General features: G+C 40.3%; 1 protein-coding gene across 3 annotated transcripts in view; it reads right to left on the bottom strand.

Moving 5' to 3' along the window:
* Positions 1 to 21,020, bottom strand: part of WDR17 (WD repeat domain 17) — a 108,333-nt gene that overhangs the window by 67,741 nt on the left and 19,572 nt on the right. For 2 of the 3 annotated variants that reach the window (XM_047857657.1, XM_047857658.1), the window contains exons 2-3: positions 13,788 to 13,910; positions 1,650 to 1,778 (exon numbers count right to left, since the gene is read on the bottom strand). In XM_047857657.1, coding sequence (XP_047713613.1) covers positions 1,650 to 1,778; positions 13,788 to 13,853 — 195 coding nt within the window. In that variant the 5' untranslated portion in view covers positions 13,854 to 13,910. Of the gene's footprint in view, positions 1 to 1,649; positions 1,779 to 13,787; positions 13,911 to 16,209; positions 16,296 to 21,020 lie in introns of all 3 variants that reach the window. The other variant, XM_047857659.1, reaches the window with a different exon arrangement.

The following is a 21,020-nucleotide window of genomic DNA, read 5'->3' as shown; positions in this document are numbered from 1 at the left end:
CCAACTTTGGCTCAGGTCATGATCTCACAGTTAGTGAGTTCATGCCCCGCATCGGGCTCTGTGCTGACAGCTCAGAGCCTGGAGCCTGCTTTGGATTCTGTGTCTCCCTCTCTCTCTGCCCCTCCCCTGCTCATGCTCTCTATCAAAAATAAATAAACAATAAAAAATACTTTTAAAAAATACCAGAGAGTATGCATAACTTGAGAGTTCAAAGGTAGGAAGTCTCATTCTGGTAAAGGGAAGCACTGAGATGGGCAGTCTGTTTTATAAGATCCTTTGCTAATAAGAAGAGGAAAAAGCAGAATATGGAGAAGAGTTTATAGTTCAACTGAGATCTGAAAGACGAGAAAATATTTTCTAAACAGGCAACACAGGCAAATGGAAAGAGATTAGTGTAAGCAAAGGCAAGATATACAAGAGTCTGAGATGTTTTAGAAAATACAATTACCATGGTATGCCTGGAACACAGGGTGAGAGGAGAGAGACAGAATGCTGGTAACACGATATCATACTATGAAGTTAGGATTTCATAAAAGGGAATGAGAAAGAGCTGAAGATTGAAAATTTCAGATTTGCATTAAAGATGATTAATTACAATGAAGAATAAACTAGAGAGAGTCAAAGTAGAGGCAAAGAGGATATTGAGAGACTATTCGAAAAGTGTAGGTGACACAGTATAAAGAAGACAGTAACGGGTACAAAACACTAGGATGGCCCCTGCTCACCTTCAGCGAAAGAGGTGAGCAGAAGAGGGAGCCAAAGACAGCTGGCTCTCCTGGCTGTGGTTCAGATGAAGGGCGCGGTGCTAACACCAAAATGTGGGCTCCGAGTCTGAGGAGGGAGACTGACTTGGACTGAAGAGGCATAAGGCACCTCTGCCTGGGGAAACTCAGAAGGCCACTAGCTCTGTAGATTGGGAACTGATAAGAGATGTCTGGATGGAGCTAGTTAACGGAAAAAAGGAGTTATAAAGGCTTGTATCCCAAGGATATCTCAAAATATATCTGCACTGTTTTTAATATAATGATCTCTAATGGATGATGCCTATTCTTCACCTGGTAAGATTTTATCATATGAAAGTTACTAAGCAAGGTCTGAAACTAATGAATAAATGAATTCCAATTATTTATATGGGAATATATTTTAAAAGAATTAAATTCTACTTGCTCACCATTCATAAATGGGGAGCTCTTGAGGCACCTGGATGGCTCAGTCAATTAACCATCCGACTTTGACTCAGGTCATGATCTCACAGTTCGTGAATTCAAGCCCCACGTCAGGCTCTGTGCTGTCAGCTGGGAGCCTGGAGCCTGGTTCGGATTCTGTGCCTCCCTCTCTCTCTGGCCCTCCCCCGCTTGCACTGTGTGTCCTTCTCTCAAAAATAAATAAACCGTAAAAAAATTAAAAAATGAATGGGGAGCTTTTAATTCTTGAAGAAATTCTTGCTGATGAAACCGCATGAATGATTGTGAAATCAATTAAGATTCTTATAATTTAAAACTAGGAGATGAGCATTTTCTAAAAGCTTGACTTGTAAAACCAAAAAGCACTCAGCTTTTCATACCACAGGGATTTAAAAATACGTACTACTTAAATATTAACTTTACCTAATACAATTCAGAAATCAGAAAGAATCCACAGAATCTGACCTGATAAATATAGATGGCCAGGGTAGCACAGTACGCAAACCTGTCTCCATGGGCAGCGCAAACATCTTTGTTCCAAGGCTGACATCCAGCAGCTAGGAGTCCCACTTGCCTTACCTGGGACATGTTTGCCTTGAAAAACAAATTTGGAGAAATATCAGTCATTTCCATTATGCAACCAACTTAATTATTTTCCATCCATCTTCCTCAATCTTCATCTTTTTAAAAGAAATTTCTACGAGAACGGTTCATCTCAGTGCATACTCTCAGAGAACAAGAGTTGAAATCCCCCGATGTCTAGAGACACTAAGGCAGGTCATTTCAGTTTGAAAAGCAAGAGATTATAAATGATAAATGACAAATGGCACCTGGCCAAGGAATGGGAACCCTACAGGACCCACGGGAACTACAGTGGAATACAGGTGCATGTTATATCTAAAGGGCTTGAGGGCCCCTGGAGAAAGTTCCTCCTCCCATGTGGCCAGATTTATGAAACTCTCCAGGGAAATGGAAGAACCTAGATTTTTGTGTAAAACCTAACGATTTCTAAACACTGGCAATACATTCAAGGCAGCAAATTTCAAACGTAAAACACCGTGAACCACTATTGGGGGGACTATGTGACCTCTGCCACAGAGCATCACTATTGTTACAGTGACTCAGCACCTTCACAAAAGCCACTTGAGGCACACAGGGCAGGTAGACAAGCTGCATTACCAGTACCGCTCATTGCGAACAGGGGACAGAAGGAAGCTGGAAACTACCGGTTACAAGTTGCTGATGTGGCAGGACAGAGGCTGGTGGAGTCAACAGCCTGGAGATGCAGAATCAGCCTGGCTGGGACACAGGGACGGAGACCCGACTCCAAGCCAGCGGACGGCATGAGCTGGACTCAAGCATCTAAGCTCAGGTCTCTGCTTCTTCTAACAGAAACCCTGTGAACTAGGTTTTCCCTACCATCCCTCTCAGCCCAAAGGATTCTGTGAATCTATGTGTAAACTCTCTGGGATTCCAGAGAAGAGCAAACCAAGAGGGAGGCTGCTTCTAAGTCTACAATCGTTATGAAAATCCAAATACAGTAAAAACACAAAGACAAAAACAAAACCAAAAAACCCATTCTGAGTATTGCACTATATAGTTACCTAACGAATGGCATTCAAGAATAGATTAATTGGCCAAAAACAACTTTTTAAAGACAGAACCCAGACTATTAGATGTCTTTTCTAATATGGTAAAAAAATATTGGTCTAAAAATGAGGTTTCTTAGTATAAGACAACTTTCCCTAATACCACAAAGTTATACCATGCAAATATCAATTTTTCACTATTGTCAATTTCATATCTGATTAAAGTAAGGAAAAAATACAGCTAGCAATTGTAATCTTAAAATATTTTTGAAAAAATAGTATCTGGGAAATATGATAAATTTGGTCCGTGTTGACGAGTCTATCCCAGAGTCAGCATTTCATCACTATTTTGTTTATGTTCTTTAAAAGCTTTACATCGGGGCGCCTGGGTGGCGCAGTCGGTTAAGCGTCCGACTTCAGCCAGGTCACGATCTCGCGGTCTGTGAGTTCGAGCCCCGCATCGGGCTCTGGGCTGATGGCTCAGAGCCTGGAGCCTGTTTCTGATTCTGTGTCTCCCTCTCTCTCTGCCCTTCCCCCGTTCATGCTTTGTCTCTCTGTCCCAAAAATAAATAAACGTTGAAAAAAAAAAAATTAAAAAAAAAAAAAAAAAAAAAGCTTTACATCATTTCAGCAGCGAAATGTTATTGCCTTAACACCACACCTGAACTATCACATATATGAAAGATAAACACAGAAAGACATATACGTCTGACCTATGACACAATTCTTACAGGTACATGTTCAGTCTAGCCCCAGGAACCCTCCACCCCAACCTGCCTCTTCTCTTTCTATCCTGCCACCTAGTGGGTTAAAGCCAGCTACTCTGAACCAGTGACGCCTGGTACCATCACGGAAAAATAAAACACTGTCTCTTTACTACCTGCTTCCTTTTCAGTACAGGTGGAATGATGTCCTGACCATAACCCTATAATTCTCCTTTATTTTAGTGCTCAGCAATTAATAAGTTCTAGTCAGTTCTATTATCTCCATTTTTATAAAGTTACTTTCTTCTTTAGATCTTTTCTATTTCACATTCCCACTTTCTAGAAAAGATCTCTTAATTTCCTCTTTCTTCCTCAAACCTACCTTCATCCCATCAAATCCCCTCATCAGGGTGGAACTAGTGGCTTAAAAAAAAAAAAAACATTATCTGAAGTGAAAAATGGCATGATAAACAAACTGGGCCTTCAGTCTTTTGAGTGCTTAACTATAAAAATCTTCGTTCCTCCTCCCCTGGCACCTATATTTCCTCGGGCACTAACAGTCAGGACAAATGTTTTAAAATATACTTTACCTAACTAGTAATGTTACCACATTACTTTTCACTGAAAATATATATTATTTCGACCGGAGGGTGAATTAAGTAGGCTTTTGTTTTTTATCTTTGGGATCCAAGATTAATATTAATAATGTTTGTGTGCAAATAAAAATGGTTTCTGATTTATGTTTAAACAAATCTTGAATTTATATCTGGAAAAGAAACATAAGACTTAAACTAGCGGGTAAAATGGAATCATTTAAACATTTTTCACTTTCTGCTCTTTTTTACTTTTTTTTAAATTAATAAACTGTTTTTAGAGCAGTTTTAGTTTCACAACAAAACAGAAGATTATAGAGCGTTCCCACTCACTCCCTGACCCCCAATATGTACAAGGTCCCCCACCCATCTATCCCCCATCAGATCGGTGCATTTGTTACAATGGTGAACCTGCACTGACACAACGTCATCACCCAAAGTCCACGGTTTACATTAGGGCTCACTCCTGGTGTTATACACTCTATGCAGTTTGACAAATGCAGAAGGACATGTACCCGCCCTTTTAGTATATTGCAGAGAAGAGACTCACTGTCCTAGAACTCCTCTATGTTCTGCCTATTCAGCTCTCCCTCCCTCAGTAACTCCTGGCAAGCACGGATATCTCCGCTCTCTCCGTAGTTTCGCCTTTTCCAGAGTGTCATATTGTTGTAATCATACAGTATGTAATCTTTTCAAATTGGCTTCTTTAATTTAGTAATATGCATTTAAGTTTCTACCATGTCTTTTCATGGCCTGAAAGCTCATCTCTTTTTAGCAACGAAAAATATTCCCTGTTCTGGATGAACCACTTATTTATCCATCACCTCCTGAAAGACATCTCGGTTGCTTTCAAGTTTTAACAGTTACGAATAAAGCTACTATGGAGGTGCCTGGGTGGCTCAGTCGGTTAAGCGTCTGACTTCGACTCAGGTCATGATCTCACCGTTCGTGAGTTCGAGCCCCGCGTCAGGCTCTGCACTGACAGCTCAGAGCCTGGAGCTTGCTTCGGATTCTGTGTCTCCCTCTCTCTCTGCCCCTCCCCTGCTCACGCTTTCTCTCCCTCTCCCTCCCTCCCTCCCTCTCTCTCTCTCTCTCTCTCTGTGAAATAAACATTTAAAAAAACTTTAAGCTGCTATAAAGCTGCACATATCCATGTGCAGGTTTCTGTGTAAACCTAAGTTTTCATTTAGGCAAATAACAAGGGGTGCAAAAGGAGGTGACTGCTACATCCTGGTAAGAGCATGTTTACTTTATGGGGCACCTGGATGACTTTTGATTTTGGCTCAGGTCGTAATCTCACAGTTCCTGAGTTCTAGCCTTGTGTCATGCTCTGTGCTACCAGAAGCCTGCTTGGGCTTCTCTCTCCCCGCCTCTCTCTCTGCCCCTTCCTCTCCCTCTCAAAATAAACAAACATCTTTCAAAGAGAGTATGTACATCTTGTAAGAAACCATCAACCATGTGCACTCCCGCCAGAAGTAAGTGAAAGCAGCTACTGCTCTCCATCCTCAGTGGCCTGAATGTTGTCAGCGGTCCAGACATGCCATCCTAGTAGGTATGTAGCAGTAATTCACTGTGGTTTTAATTTGCAATTCCCTGTGCTGGTCATCTTTCCATACACTTACATGTCATCTGCCTTCTGAAGTCAAGTATCTGTGCAAGTCTTTGAATTTGCTAGAATGGCTCAGAGAACTCAGAGAAACATGTTACTTACTAGACTACTGGTTTATTATAAAAGGATGTAACTCAGGGAGAGCCAGATGGAAGAGATGTATACGGCAAGGCACGGCATGAGGGGAAGGGCAAGGAGGTCCCATGGTCTCAGAGTGGGCCACATGTTTATCAAGTTGGGAAGGAAAACCCTTCCTTTGGAGTTTTCATGGAGGCTTCATTACAGAGGCAAGACCGATTAAATCATTGCCCAGGGGCAATCACTCAACCTCCAGGCCCTCTCCCCTCCTGGAGGTCAAGGGGGTAGGACTAAAAGTTCCAAGCCTCTAACCATACCGTTGGCTCCACCAGCGATCAGCCTCCACAGGCTTTTAAAGTCACCTAATTAACATAACAAGACACATTAATGGAAACGCTTGGGAAATCAGGTCCTGTGAATGACCCAAAGTATTTTCTTACAAATCATGATACCGCAAAACATTATTATTGATTCAATTTCTTTAAAATGTAGGCCTACTCAGATTGCATAGTTTTCCTCTGTGAGTTTTGGCAAATTGTGTCTTCAAAGAATTGGTCCATTTCATCCAGGTTATCAAATTTGTGGGTATAGAATCCTTTGTAGTATTCCTTTACCATCCTTTTAATGTCCATAGGCTATGCAGTGAGGTCCACTCTTTCATTACTGGTATTAGTAATATGTTCCTCCTTCTCTCTTTTCTTCTTAGTCTAGCTAAAGGCCTATAGATTTTGCTGATCTTTTCAAAGAAGCAGATGTTACTTTTCCTGATTTTCTCTACTAATTTTCTACTTTTAATTTCACTGATTTCTGTTCCAATTTTTATTATTTCTTTTCCTCAGCTTACTTGAATTTAATTTGTTCTTTTTCGAGTTTTCTAAAGTAGAAGTTTAGGTGATTAATTTTAGATCTTCCTTCTTTTCTAATTATGCATTAAGTGCTATAAATTTCCCTCTAGGCATGGCTTTGGCTGTTTCCCACAAATTACGTTAAGTCATATTTTCAATTTCATTCAGTTTAAAATACTTTTTAATTTACAAATTCTTCTCTGGGGTGCCTGGGTGGCTCAATCAGTTAAATGTCTGACTCTTGGTTTCGGCTCAGGTCGTGACCTCAAGGTTCGTGAGTTCCAGCCCCACATCGGGCTCTGTGCTGACAGCACACAGTCTGCTTGGGATTCTCTCTCTCCTCCTGCCCCTTACCTGCTTGTGCTCCCTCTCTCAAGATAAATGAACTTTAAAAAAATATTTGATTATGTGTTATTTAGTTATTTAAAAGACCATGGCTTAGTGTCTAAGCATTTGGGGATTTTCAAGTTATGTTTCTGTTACCGATTTCTAGTCTGATTCCACTCATGTCTGAGAGTAGACCTCATATTATCTCCATACTTTTAAGCTGTTGAGATGTGTTTTATGGCCCAAAATACAGTCTATCTAGGTGAATGCTCCATGGGAGCTTGGGAAGAATGTACAATCTGGTTTGGGGTGAAGTGCCTTATAGACGGAAATTATATCCAGTTTACTGAAGATGCTAGAGTCCAACTACATTCTTACTGATTTTCCATTGCTAGATCTGTTCAGTCTGACAAAGCATTAAAGTCTCCAGCCAAAATAGTGCACTCATCGATTTTTCTTTGCATTTCTATCGATTTTTTGCCTCATGTATTACAGTACTGTTATTAGGCGCATACACATTAAGGATTATTATGTCTTCTTGGAGGAGTGACCCCTTCTTGGAGAGTGACTATGTACTGTCCCTCTTTATCCCTGCTGTGAATTCTGCTCTGTCTGAAATTAACACAGACACACCCACTTCTTTTAATTAGTGCTAACATGGTGTATCTTTCTTCATTCCTTTACTCTTTATAGATGTCTTTATATTTTATGCAAGTTACTTATAGATAACATATAGTTGGGTCTCTGTCTTTTAATTAGTGGATTAGAGCATTAATGTCCAAAATAATTCTTCATGTACTTGGATCAGTATCTTCCATATTTTTACTGCTTCAATTTGCTCTTCTTGTTCTTTGTTCCTGTTTTTGTCTTCCACACTTTTTCTTCCTTTTGTGGTTTCAACTGAACACTTTAAATGATTCATTTTTTTTTCTTAGCATATCAATTGTGCCTCATTTAAACATTTTTTGTGTGTGACTGTCCTAGAGTTTCTAATATACAACTAATCCAAGTCTACTTCCAAGGTAGTACTTCTCAGGTAGTATGGGTACCTTCTAATAACAAAATATCCCTAATTCCTCTCTCCATCCCTGTATGATCATTGTCATTCATTTCATTTATACATAAGCAACAGAGCATATATATGTGTGTTTGTATAAAAGTATAATCAAATACACTGTTGCTATTTTATTTTGAACACACTGATATTTGTTAACAAGATCAATTAAGAGTAAGAAAGATAAACGTTTTTATTTTACCTTTAATTATACACTCTCCAATATTCTCCCTTTGTTTATACAGATCTGAGCTTCAAACCTTTATCACTAATTTTCTCCAAAGAACTTCTTTTGGGGCACCTGGGTGGCTCAGTCGGTTGAGGATCTGACTCTTGGTTTCGGCTCAGGTCACGATCTCATGGTTCATGGGTTCAAGCCCCACATCGGGCTCCGCGCTGACGGCACGGAGCCTGCCTGGGATTCTCTCTTTCCCTCTCTCTTTGCCCCTCCTCTGTTTGCTCTGTCTCTCAAAATAAAGAAACTTCAAAAAAATTAAAAAAAAAAAAAAGAACTTCTTTTAACATTTGTTGCAACTAATTCCCTAATGGCAACAAATTCCCAAATTTTTTCCTGAGAGTCTTTATTTCTCCTTCATTCATGAAAGAGAACTGCAGTGTTATCAGTACAGATTTCTAGGCTGCTATTTTATTTCTTGAACACTCTAAATATTTCATTCCATTCTCTTCTTGCTGTCATGGTTTCTGAAAAGTTCAATTTAATTCTTATCCTTGCTTCTTTGGCTTTTTTCAAGATTTTCTTTTTTTTCTTTTCTTTTTTTTCTTTTTTTTGCAGTTTGAATAGGATATATGATTTGTAGGTGTAGTTTTTTGTTTGTTTGTTTTTGCACTTACCAGGTTTTGTATCTTCTGTGCTTCCTGGATATGGAGTTTGCCGTCTGACATTAATTTGGGGAAATTCTAAGTCACTATTGCTTCGATTGTTGCTTCTGCTCCTTTCTCTTCTTGTTCTGGTATTTCTAGTATGTACATGGTATGCCTTTTGTAGTGGCCCCACAGTTCTTGGTACTCTGTTCTGTTTTTCCCCATTCTTTTTTCTCTTTTCAGATTTGGAAGTCCCTACAGTCATATCCTCAAGCTTAGAAATTCTTTCTTCAGCCATATCCAGTCTGCTAATGAATTCACTATAGGACTTCTTCATTTGTTACAGTGTTCTGACTCTAGCATTTCTTTTTGATTCTTTTAGAATTTCCGTCTCTCTGCTTAAATTATTCATCTGTTCTTGTATGTTGTCTATTTTTTTTTAATTAAAGCCCTTGGCATATAACCACAGTTTCTTTAAATTCTTGGTCCGATAATTCCAACATTCCTGCCATATCTGACTCTTGTTCTGATTTTTTTTTACTCCCTTCCAATAAATTGCTTCTGGTTTTTTGCTTGTTTGTTGGGTTTTGTTTTTGTTTTGGGGGGTTTTGGGGGTTCTTTTGTTTTGTTTTTGCCTTTTAGTATGCCCTGTAATCTTTGAGAGGAGAATATGAATGCAGGGGTAAAAGGAACTGTGGTACGCAGACCTTTATAATGCAATGGTACATTGAGGGTGGAGAGGAAACATGAGGAAGCATTTGAAAGTGCTAAGATTAGGCCTCTGTCTTTTGGTGAGTCTATGCCTGTGGAATGTGAATTTTGCCTGTGATTCTTGGGGGTTTTTATTCCCCAGGTGGGACATGAGGGGTACAGTGGGCTTGAGATAGCTATTTCCCTTCCGCCACATAGGGTAGGTTCTGAAATAACCAGCAAGTTAGGCTCTGGTAAAAGAGTTTCCCCTGAGAACACCCTTGCTAAGAACAAAATGCCTGGACATATTTCATAATACTTCCTTTTCGCCTCCCCCAGCCAGGAGCATTCAGGGATTTTCCCTGATCTTCATGGTGAAGGCCTAGTAGAGATCCTGGAGGTAAAAGCACATAAGCACGGCAGCCTCCCTGGAACTTTTAACTCTCAGACTTGTCACAGGAGCCTCACAGCAATTTGTCAATTAGTTCAGTTTTTCCTACCCTGGTTCTGCTTCCTGCAGAGGCTTTAGCTCGTAGGTCTCTGCTCCAGTAGGTTGTGAATTTCTGTAACTGCCTGTCAGAGTCTCCAGTGGTGTGAGAAGCAATCTGCCTTGTGATCTCACTTCTCTTAGAGATCTAAGAAGAGTTCTTGATTTTTCAGTTCGTTCAGCTTTGTATCATTTTAAGGATGAAATGAAGACTTCTAAGCTCCTTACCTGGCAGACTAGAAACCTAAAGTCCCTCTGCTAACTATTTATTAAAAATAAGTTACTTCAAGATCCATTTCGTCAATACGCTCTTACTTTAACTATCAGTATATCTTGAATTTACTACTTTTGAATTTCCAAACTTAGATAATCTAAAAATATCATTGTTGTCATCCAATATGGTATGACCTTGTTCATAAGCAGCTTTTATAAGTCTTACAGTCCAACAACTTAAATCCTTTTTAAATTCACAGTTGAATAACATGTCCAAACCCAGCCATTAATAATAAACAGGACAAAACAGTGACTTATTTTAAAAATCTAGGATTTTGGATGAAATTTGAAAAAAGTTATACATCATTAAATATATAAATACTACTGCATTTATACATCTTAATTATAGGCAGTATTTGAAACTTTGACTTTATTTTTCAAAAGTATTATTAAAAATATATGTAATACTATGTAGCTCCTATAAAGTGGTATCTGCAATCACTAAAGACATAAAAAGAAATGTCCAGAAGCTTGTGTTATCTTTGTAGTCCGCATGAATATTACACAATTAATGACTCTGCATTACTGAAAATGGAAAATGTTCAACTGAAGGTCTATTCTAACATATGTGTCTGTACCTTAAATATAAATCCTATAAAATGTCATATATTTAGGAAAATAAATATATGTTAACTGAATGTAAGCTCATTACATATTTCAGATAAATATGATGTACCCTTTTGCATCCTTACTTTAGAATGTTTCGTGTGTGTGTGTGAGAGAGACAGAGAGAGAGAGAGAGAGAGAGAGAGAGAGAGAGAGAGAGAGAGAATGACTTAATCTCCGTGTTTATTCCAAAGATTTGTTGCTTTAGAAAATACCATCTTTCTGGCCCAGAAACAACATGCACACTTTAAAGATGAAGTACTAACCCTTTCGGTACACTGAATAATGGAGATTTATAAAGGATTCAGGAAGACAGTCGGAGCACTGGGACACCCCACATGCAACTGACATTGTCAGTAGCCTGGCAACAGCCTACTTGCAAAGATATTACTTTATTTTCTTAACCTAAATTCAATGTTTTGTTTCAATCTCCTATGAAATGCACCTACATACCTTATAATTACAGTAGAGATGCTCTACACATTAAGTGCATGAAATGCAAAAAAATTAAAGTGGTAAGAGTATATTTACATTAGATTTGTATAATATTAAAGCTCATTTTTGAATATGCGAGAGTATGCAGATATGAAATAATCACAATGAAATTTAAAATATAGGGGCACCTGGGTGGTTCAGTCGGTTAAGCGGCCAACTTCAGCTCAGGTCATGATCTTGCAGTCTGTGGGTTCAAGCCCCATGTCGGGCTCTTTGCTGGCAGTTCAGAGCCTGGAGCCTGTTTCCAATTCTGTGTCTCCCTCTCTCTCTGCCCCTCCCCTGCTTGCTCTCTCTCTCTCTCTCTCTTTCTCTGTGTCTCTCTCTCTCATGTAATAAACATTAAAAAAAAATTTTTAATTAGAGTTACAACTGCCAAAAATCAAACTATAAAACTAAGTGAAAATTAAGTTCATATATATGTCTGTGTATCTGTAGAAATATGTACATATGCCATCAATATTAATCCTATCAAAATTAATTCTATCATAATTTTGTACTAAAGATCAAACTCACTTGTATGTAATTTTTCAAAGACTCCATTTTTAAACCACAATTTTAACTAAAAAAAAATCCAACTTATCTTTTCCTGTGAACAGTTAAAAAATATTATATTGAAAAATGTACTAGGCTGAATGCTGATTATATAGGATATATATGCACAGACACATCATCTGAAAAATAGTAAGCTGGATTTTTAAAGAAATTAGTCAATATTCATGTGCCAATTCTCATTATTTAGAACAGGATCTTTCATTCCCATTTAAGTCTATGTAAGAACTGATCAAAACCTGAGCCAGAAGAACCTCAAGCCCATGAAGACGATGTGGTCATTTCAGGGTCAAACTTTATCCATATGTAATAACGGCAACTCTCGTAATACGTCTCAGAGCCAGGAATTCATTTATAAAGGCCAATGGTAGTTTTAAAGGGTGTCAGGATGGTGTCAGGACAGAGGAAAAGAATTTGAATTCTCATAATCTCTAAACTACCCTAAAGTCACTATATAAAGGAACACCCAATTTTAGTAAAAAGCATTTTAGCAAGCTAGACTACCATCCCTATGCTTTCCCACTGAGAAATACACGGACTACACTGGGAAAAAAAGCCTCTGGATCCACATCAGAAATGCGCGTATTATTCCATTAAAAATGCGCACGCACAATACAGAGATGCTGTGGGGTGTCTGTGTCCTGTGGCACGTAGCAAACCCACAAGCTGGAACAGTTGCATCATTTATGGATAAGACTGGAGTCCAGAATGAAAAGCTACCCGTGGATCCTCCACCTGTGTCCTGAAGAATGCTTTAGGGTCCACCATATGAGGATTATTCCCCAGGGTTTGCTATTAACTGGCTCCAGAGATGTTCACCGGCTTGTTTCACAGTTGAAAAAACAAATCTCAAGAAAAGCCCAAAGGGCAGGAGGCTTTAAACTGCTGAGCAATTACAACAAAAGAGATAATTAAAAGGAAGTAAAATACTGGGAAAATGTCTTTCGTTGATGTGCTGAGAAAGGGAGCCAAGGAAGTGAGGGGGAGAAGGCAGTGCTGTCTATCTCCAGGCTTGTCTGCCCTCGAACAACGACGAGGACCAGCTGGTGAGACTGCGTGAAGATACTCTGGCTCTTTTGTTCCAGTCACTAATAAAAGGAAAAATCCAGGCTGTGTAAGAAGAAGAAAGAGAGAGAGAGAGAGAGAGAGAGAGAGAGAGAGAGAGAAAGGAGAGAGAAAGGAAAAAAAGAAAGAAAAATCCACAAAGTGCCTTCATCTAAATGATTAAGAAAACTTCCATTAAAAAAGTGAAAATAATCAGAGACATCATACAATTTTACACAAAATCCATCTTGATTAGATGCATTTTTAACAGCAGTTTTCTACTATTGCAATAACCGATCAGAATAGCTGTTTTCAAAATACTATGCAAAAGTTGCCATAGTAACAATGCCAAGTCCTTTTGAAACATAATTAATTGCCTAAAAATTCATCAAATAGAATATGGCACTCTTCTTCAGAAAATTTCTGCATTTTCTTTTACAGTATTATATATGTAGTATTATCATGCACATCTTCTATTTCATCAAGTTCTTCTCTATGTAAAATGATTTTGTTAAAAGTATTACTACTTTCATCCATTGGTCTCATTAAAAAGAATTCTGTTTTATCTTTAAAGCTTAAAGATAATCTGAAAAAATTAAGAATTCATCTGAAACCAGGACAGACAAAAAAATGCCTTTTCCTCAATATACAACTATATTTACATATTCTCTTCTTACCTCTGCTTTTGAATCGATCAAGTGATTATCTTATTTACCCTCAGAGTATTTCAATGAAAAAATGTCCTCAACATAAATGACAAAGAAACACAGCTGCATGAGTAGTAAAGCAGAAAACAAAACCCACAGAATATCATAATTACAACATAAATGTATCTTACTCTTTGTAGTCCTTCATACCAATCATCTTGATCAAACCAATTTGAAATGTAAGTCATCCAAGCCATTGAATGTTTCTACTTTAATCAAGGCAATTGGAAAGTCGGCATCAGAACAGTCAGCACCTAAAGTAACAATAACGTGTTTCAACCAAAAAGCTTTACCAAATTCTGCCTTGTGAAATGTTGTTCAGTACAAGAAGCTAGAAGCACAGCAACATTTCGGCTGAAACAGCTTTAATAATTTACAAAGAACAGCATCCGTAAAAAATAATGCTAACCCAGAAAATGTAAGCCTATAGTCAAACAGGAAAGAAAAACCAAATAATCATTACGCTGTTGTAAAGTACCAACAAATTCTTCATCAAATATTAGGCTTTCAATTTTCATTCTAAAAAGCATGTGATTCAACTTTTTCAAGAAGGCAAATTAGTTCCAAAAGTGACCCAGTTATAAATAAGGAATGCGAAGAAAGCACAAAGCAACAGGAAGGAGAACATTAGTTCCATTCTCAACCTTAGGAGTTGGAGATAAAGCCAGAAGAAAGCCTCTGCGTTAAAAGGTCTATGACAAGACCAATTCTGTATTTATATTTGCTTCCGTCTCCATACTTGAGAGTTAAGTCATTTTAGAGTCAGCTGACTGCTCATTACCTAAGTGCCTCGAAAAGTCAAAGGCCACACCTCACTTAATAGAGTGCTCATATGCTTGACAGAGAATCACAATCACGTGAATTTGATTTCTTTTTAGTTTTACTCACTTCTGGAAGAAATTTATTAGCCATACTCAATAAGAGATTCCCTGGGACACTGGAGAGCATGTGGACTTCAAGACACCCTCCATAATGGTGACGTGCTTCTCCCAACGTAACAAGTCCTGACTGATCTTTTCCTCACCAAAGAATTACACCTCAGTGGAGAAAAAAGGAAGGGGGGGGGGGGTGGCGCAGAAAGAAAAAGAAAACATTTGGGTGACTTGAGTGTTTCATTATTCGTATCCCAAAAGTAGCATGGCATCTGTGCTGGCATAAAAAGGTACGCATGTAGGACACATGAATATCACCATGGCCGACTGAGAAGAGCCTTCAAAATTTATCAGATGGAACATGGGACTCTTCTTCGGGGTACCTCTTCCTCCTTTTCCTCTAAGGCCTATTTTCAAATACCTGCTTGAAGCCTCAGGTCACAAGGCTTGGGAATAGGCTTTTCCTTGCGCAGGAAGTTGTAGGACTGATTTAATCTCTTAACTTGTTTACCTCTTGCTGGGCTCCTTTCAACCACCTCTAAGCATTCCTTACTTTCTCCTGCATTCCCCATTTCAATGACTGTCATTATGCTCTCCGTAAACTGAGACAAACACCTCAAGTCACCTGTGATTCTTCACCGCCCTCCTCCGCCCGTTCCACTACATGTGATCACCAAGTCCTATCAAACTATCTTCAAAATCTCTCTTCAAAAGGCCCTTCTCTCCAGCCATAATGCCACTGTTCTAGTGAAACCCCTCATCATGTCTTGTAAAAACTAATAAAATAATTTACCTATTCATTTTCTGCTTGCACTGCAATTGCTAAACATGTTCTATACCATCATGATTTGACGCCTGCAAGTTTTTAAATGCTTTTGCCTGAGCTGTCCTTCCCCTGCCCCTGTGAATAATAAGCTCTTTCATATTTAAGGTCTTCTAAGACCCAACTTAAAAACTCTTCCTCCTTGAAGACTTTCTCAAATGCACCACATCCCTCATCTGTGCGCCTTTATTTGTGTATTTGCATGCATTGGATAGTCATTACTTGTGTAGACAAAAATTGTGAGTTCTCCAAGGCAAAGGAACTTGCCTTATTCGTATTTGTATAGAATATACAGAATGTTTGTTGAGTGAACTGACACTCCCAGTGCTACAACAGTTTGTCAGCTAATGGCAGATCACATGAACTGAAGGTACTTACTTACTACTGAAACTTGGAAAGGGTCTGAAGAAATGCATCCAAGTGACAGGTGATGTACTTACCAACAAATGAAATAGGATTACAATTCAGATCCTTATAGGGAGATGGCTAGCCAAACCATTTAAGAAGTGTTTTTTAAGTGTAAAATTAAAGGCCAACTTGAATCGGTAAATTATTTTAAAGCCATATCAGCACAAGTATATTTATTACACCATTGTAAAGACAATGCAGTTAAAATGAATACCTTGTTTATAGGCACACAATAGTTTGGATGTTTTATTTTGCGATATTTTTCCACAAGCACTATTTACCATATTTACAAGAATTAAGAAAAGTAAAATATTTCACATCATATAATCCCTGATGAAATATTATCTTGCGTAAGATACGTAGTTCCCAATTGTAGTTCAGGTATTTTGATGATCTGAGAGTGACTAGAATCTCACTAATTTAGTGTAAGAACGAGTTTTCAACTCTCACCTCTCCTCGGTGGGTTAGGACTGTGTGGAGTGCAGAGCTGAAATCTGGCCTCACAGGGGAACCATGTCACCATCACTCAGCTGTAACTGAGACACAAAGGACAGAGTCAATATGGCACTTCTCCCCCATATTTATTTATGTCTGTGGATTGGTCTGTGGGTCTGACTGATTATTGTTAAAATCACAAATTTAACGGGGCGCCTGGGTGGCTCAGTCGGTTAAGCGGCTGATTTTGGCTCAGGTCACGATCTCGTGGTCCGTGAGTTCGAGCCCCACGTCGGGCTCTGTGCTGACGGCTCAGAGCCTGGAGCCTGTTTCAGATTCTGTGTCTCCCTCTCTCTGACCCTCCCCCGTTCATGCTCTGTCTCTCTCTGTCTCAAAAATAAACGTTAAAAATAAAAATTACAAAAAAAATCACAAATTTAACTTAATTCATAGTCAGAAAATTCTTAGTACCTCCTATGACTAGTGCTGGAAGGAAATGATAATAATCAAAGACTAAATATCATGCTAAAGAAAATGAGATGAAGTAAAATTTCTTCTAATGTGAGGAAACGTACTGTAAGCACTCATGTCCAAACATAAAAGTAACCTGAGGTTTGAGTACTGCTTCTGTTTCATATCCCTCTCTGTATCTTTGCCATGACCCCCACCATGGGCAGACTGTATGCCACTGCCCGTTGGCTTTGGACTTGCCATATGACCAGTTTTTCTCAGCGATACATGCACAGAAATCAGAGTGCTCCGGTTCCAAGCTTTGGAGATAGGGCCTGCTTCATGCCTTTGTGGCTCTGCCCTAAACGCAAGAACATTCCATGGCTACCCTACTGGTCCAGGAAGGAGGAGAGACAGAAGGGCAGGGCTGCCACAGACAAATCACACACACCCGCTCGGCCAAGCCAAACCTGTCGTAAACCCCAGGATCATACTTGTGAGTGTTATAAATGTTTAACGTCGTATTCTGCTGAGTTTTGGAGTGGCGTGTAGGAAGTATTTTTGTGGCATCACTAACTGACACATTACCTCCTGTGGGAGACACACGCCCACGAGATTAATCAAATCAATACTCTCATCTGATTTACACTAGGAAACCGGGGTCTACTGCCTGTAGGAAATAAGCAAGATTCATAGTTACGACTATCTATGTCCTTGGCAAAGTTTTAAACGCGAGGACTTTTTTAAATTAACTGCATATAGCAAGAAATAATTACTTGTATAAGGAATCTGAATTACCTCATTTTTTTTCAACCTTTAGGAACCATGAGAACATGGCATCTTGTGTGATCCATCCATACACATGCAACGTCTCCACTTTGCTATGCCTCTCATGTGTGTAGAAGTGCTTTGTAATTCTAGGAGCAACTAAGGGATATAGCAATTTGAACTAAATAAAGTAGGGCCCTGTTCTCATTCTGAGAAGCTGATCCTATGCGGCAGGCATCAACATCCTACTGTAAATATGGGGATTAAAATCAAGATACACGTCAGCAGTCCCTAGCCTAGAAATCAAAGGACTTACAGTTCTCTGGTTGTGATTTCACACGAACCTCTGGTAGCACGTCCTGTAATGTTCATTTCTGCCCTCCTCTGTCTAAACTTGACAGTGTTTTCATTTCCTTGTGCCTGTTTAAAATCCTAAAGGGAGTAAAGTGACCTGTTTTGCCTGCCTACAGTTTGGTCTCCATCATGGCTGTTCTGATCGAACGTTTCAATTCTGTCATCCAGTTTTACCTCAGACCAACATACTGGCTTCACCCTCTGAAATTCTGTTTGAGGTGATTCCTTCTGTACTAAATCCATCCCTCCAAGTGATGTCCTCTTACCTACCTGCACCACAGTTCCTGTACTCTCTTAGTGAGCCCCCGTCCGCCATCTTACACGACAGAAACGGTAATCAAATTTGAACTTCCTAACAAACCAAGTAAGCACGTGCCATTGCTTGTTCACCAAAACAGAGCAGAGTCAAGTGTAAAGTAAACGGCACTATTCACAACTATTCTCTTGCTTGCCTGTATCTGTCTAGAATCACGGCAGGGGGGTTAGGGGAGAGGACAGTGGCTGGCAAGTGCACACGAGCCTCATGCTGAAGGTGCTGCACCAAATGACAGAGACCTGGGATCACCTGTCCGCTTCCCCTTCCTATGCACAGACACTCCCCGTGAGGAATCAGCAGAAGGCAGATGACAAAAGCATTGTATCGTACAATTTGTGGGGAGTTGTCGACCCCAACTCGATCAACACTCTACCTGAGAATCTCAAGAGGGGGGCTCCTGGGTGGCTCAGTCGATTAAGCATTCAACTCTTAGTTTTGGCTCAGGTCACGATCTCATGGTTCCTGAGTTCGAGCCCCAGGCTGGACTTGGTGTTGACAGTGCAGAGCCTGCTTGGGATTCTCTTTCTCTCCGTCTCTCTCTGCCCTTCCCCTATTCTCACTCTCTCCCTCAAAAGTAAATACACATTTTTTAAAATGTGAAGAGGAAGTCTGAGTTAGAGATCAGATACACAGTTTATTTAGTAAGCTCCAAACAGAATGATTCTATATATTTATTTTTTTAGAATGATTCTATATGATTAAAAGATGGTTACTTATAAGACCTTGAATCCCAGCCATGGCAGACAAGTATGTATATACATACGTACGTACACACACAGACACACACACACACGCGTGTGTGTGTGTGTGTGTGTGTGTAGACACATATCTCTAATGCTCCTACCAAAGACAACTAGAAAAGCTGGATGAAAATAGGTAAAATCCAAACTAAAAAGGGGAACCCCAAGAGAAGTCCACAGGGTCTAGCCAGGCACTTTTTCTTTGGTGGGGAAGGGGCAGGGAACGCTACTGTTTCCCCAGTAAGATTTGCCTATAAAAGTAATGGCTAAACTACTAAGAAGTTATGGGGAACTTCTGGTATTCTCACACGGCCTGAAGAGCAAACCTGGAGTTCAGATGCTGCCAAGGGAAAAAGTGATCTAACAATGGTGTTCCTTCAGTAACAACTGCCTGGGTCTACCTCTGAAGACTAAGAACGAAGTGGAACTAGCCCATCCCCTACGAAGACTGAGGCTCAGCTTCAAATAAACTCATTCCATAATCACACGAAGTTGATCATCCCTACCCTACTTCTCTCCAAAAGCAAAAGTGTGTATTCTCTGGAGGAAGAGGACATTAAATTGTCAGGCTAGAGAGCAGGCAAGAAAAGTGCAAAGAATAACAAGCCCCTCTCCAAAGAGAAAGGACAGGGGCGCCTGGGTGGCGCAGTCGGTTAAGCGTCCGACTTCAGCCAGGTCACGATCTCGCGGTCTGTGAGTTCGAGCCCCGCGTCGGGCTCTGGGCTGACGGCTCAGAGCCTGGAGCCTGTTTCGGATTCTGTGTCTCCCTCTCTCTCTGCCCCTCCCCCGTTCATGCTCTGTCTCTCTCTGTCCCAAAAATAAGTAAACGTTGAAAAAAAAAAACAAAGAGAAAGTACATACTAATGGTTCCACTTTTGACAAGGCATGGGAGAAAGAGATGACTGCCACAAAAGCAGGTAAGAAAAAAAAATCTGATAAAATGGTAATTAATTCCTAAAGGTCAATGTGAACTACAGCATCAGTTTAAATTTTTTTAATGTTTATTTATTTTTGAGAGAGAGAGAGAGACAGAGCACCAGAGGGGGAGAGGCAAGGAGAGAAGGAGACACAGAATCCAAGGCAGGCTCCAGGCTCTGGGCCATGAGCACAGAGCCCGATGTGGGGCTTGAACTCACGGACTGCAGTATCATGACCTGAGCCAAAGTAGGACGCTTAACCGACTGAGTCACCCAGGCACCCTTTTTTAAAAAAAATTTTTAATGTTTATTTTTGAGAGAGTGCATCAGTTTTTAAAAAAAAATAGAGGTTTCACGGGGTGTCTGGGTGGCTCAGTCAGTTAAGTATCTGACTCTTGATTTCGGCTCAGGTCATGATCTCACAGTTCATGAGTTCAAGCCCTGCATCAGGCTTGGCGCTGGGAGCCAGGGGCCTGCTTGGGATCCTCTCTTTCTGCGCCTCCCCTGCTCTCTCTCTCAAAATAAACAAACATTAAACAAACAAACAGAGGTCCCAGATGCAAGCTGAGTTTGTACTCATTTCTAAGAACTTCTCCACTAGCCTCAGCTGGGTGCTTAGGAGAAAGATGGGGCAAATCAGGACTGTCCCCCTGGTGGCTCAGACTTGCAGGAAGCTTGGGGCTGTAGACAGGTGACAGGCATGAAACATGGTGTATCCCTGAATCCTGCTCTCGCATGAAACAAATTCTTCGGCTACTAGAAACGAGGGAACAAACACCCTCACTCCGGGGACACTGCAGGGAGAGAACACGCAAACCTTATCTGCCTCCAGGAAGGCACAGAGAATCCCCCTTCCCAACCCCAGGAAGGAGGTGTTTCCCCCAGAAGGGGGAAGGGAGGCAGCAAAAGCTGTGTGTGCTGGGGTGCCCCAAAACAAAGCACGGATCTGCCACTGTTTGAGGGGGCGCGAAGCAGTTCGCTCCTGCTCAACACCCACCATGGATGCACAGCGGTTTGGCCGCCAGGGTGCGGTCCGGGAGGGGGAGACACAGAAGTGTCCCCAGGAACCAGATTCCCCCCGTCTGAGAGGTAAAACCGTAAGACAGTGACACACTGGGGTACTAGACAATAAGTAAAATGCATTATACATGACACAACGGATACACCCTACAATGTAAGGACAACTGAAGGTCCAACGTACTGCCTGAGTCCCTTTAGAAAAAGCTGGAACACAAGCAAAGCCAATCGATGCTACCAGGAGTTATGAGAGAGTTTTCTTCG

This window comes from Prionailurus viverrinus, chromosome B1, assembly GCF_022837055.1.
Source record: "Prionailurus viverrinus isolate Anna chromosome B1, UM_Priviv_1.0, whole genome shotgun sequence".
In the NCBI taxonomy this organism is placed as follows: Eukaryota; Metazoa; Chordata; class Mammalia; order Carnivora; family Felidae; genus Prionailurus; species Prionailurus viverrinus.
Note: the sequence above shows the minus strand (reverse complement) of the source record. Positions and strands in the feature narration are given on the sequence as shown.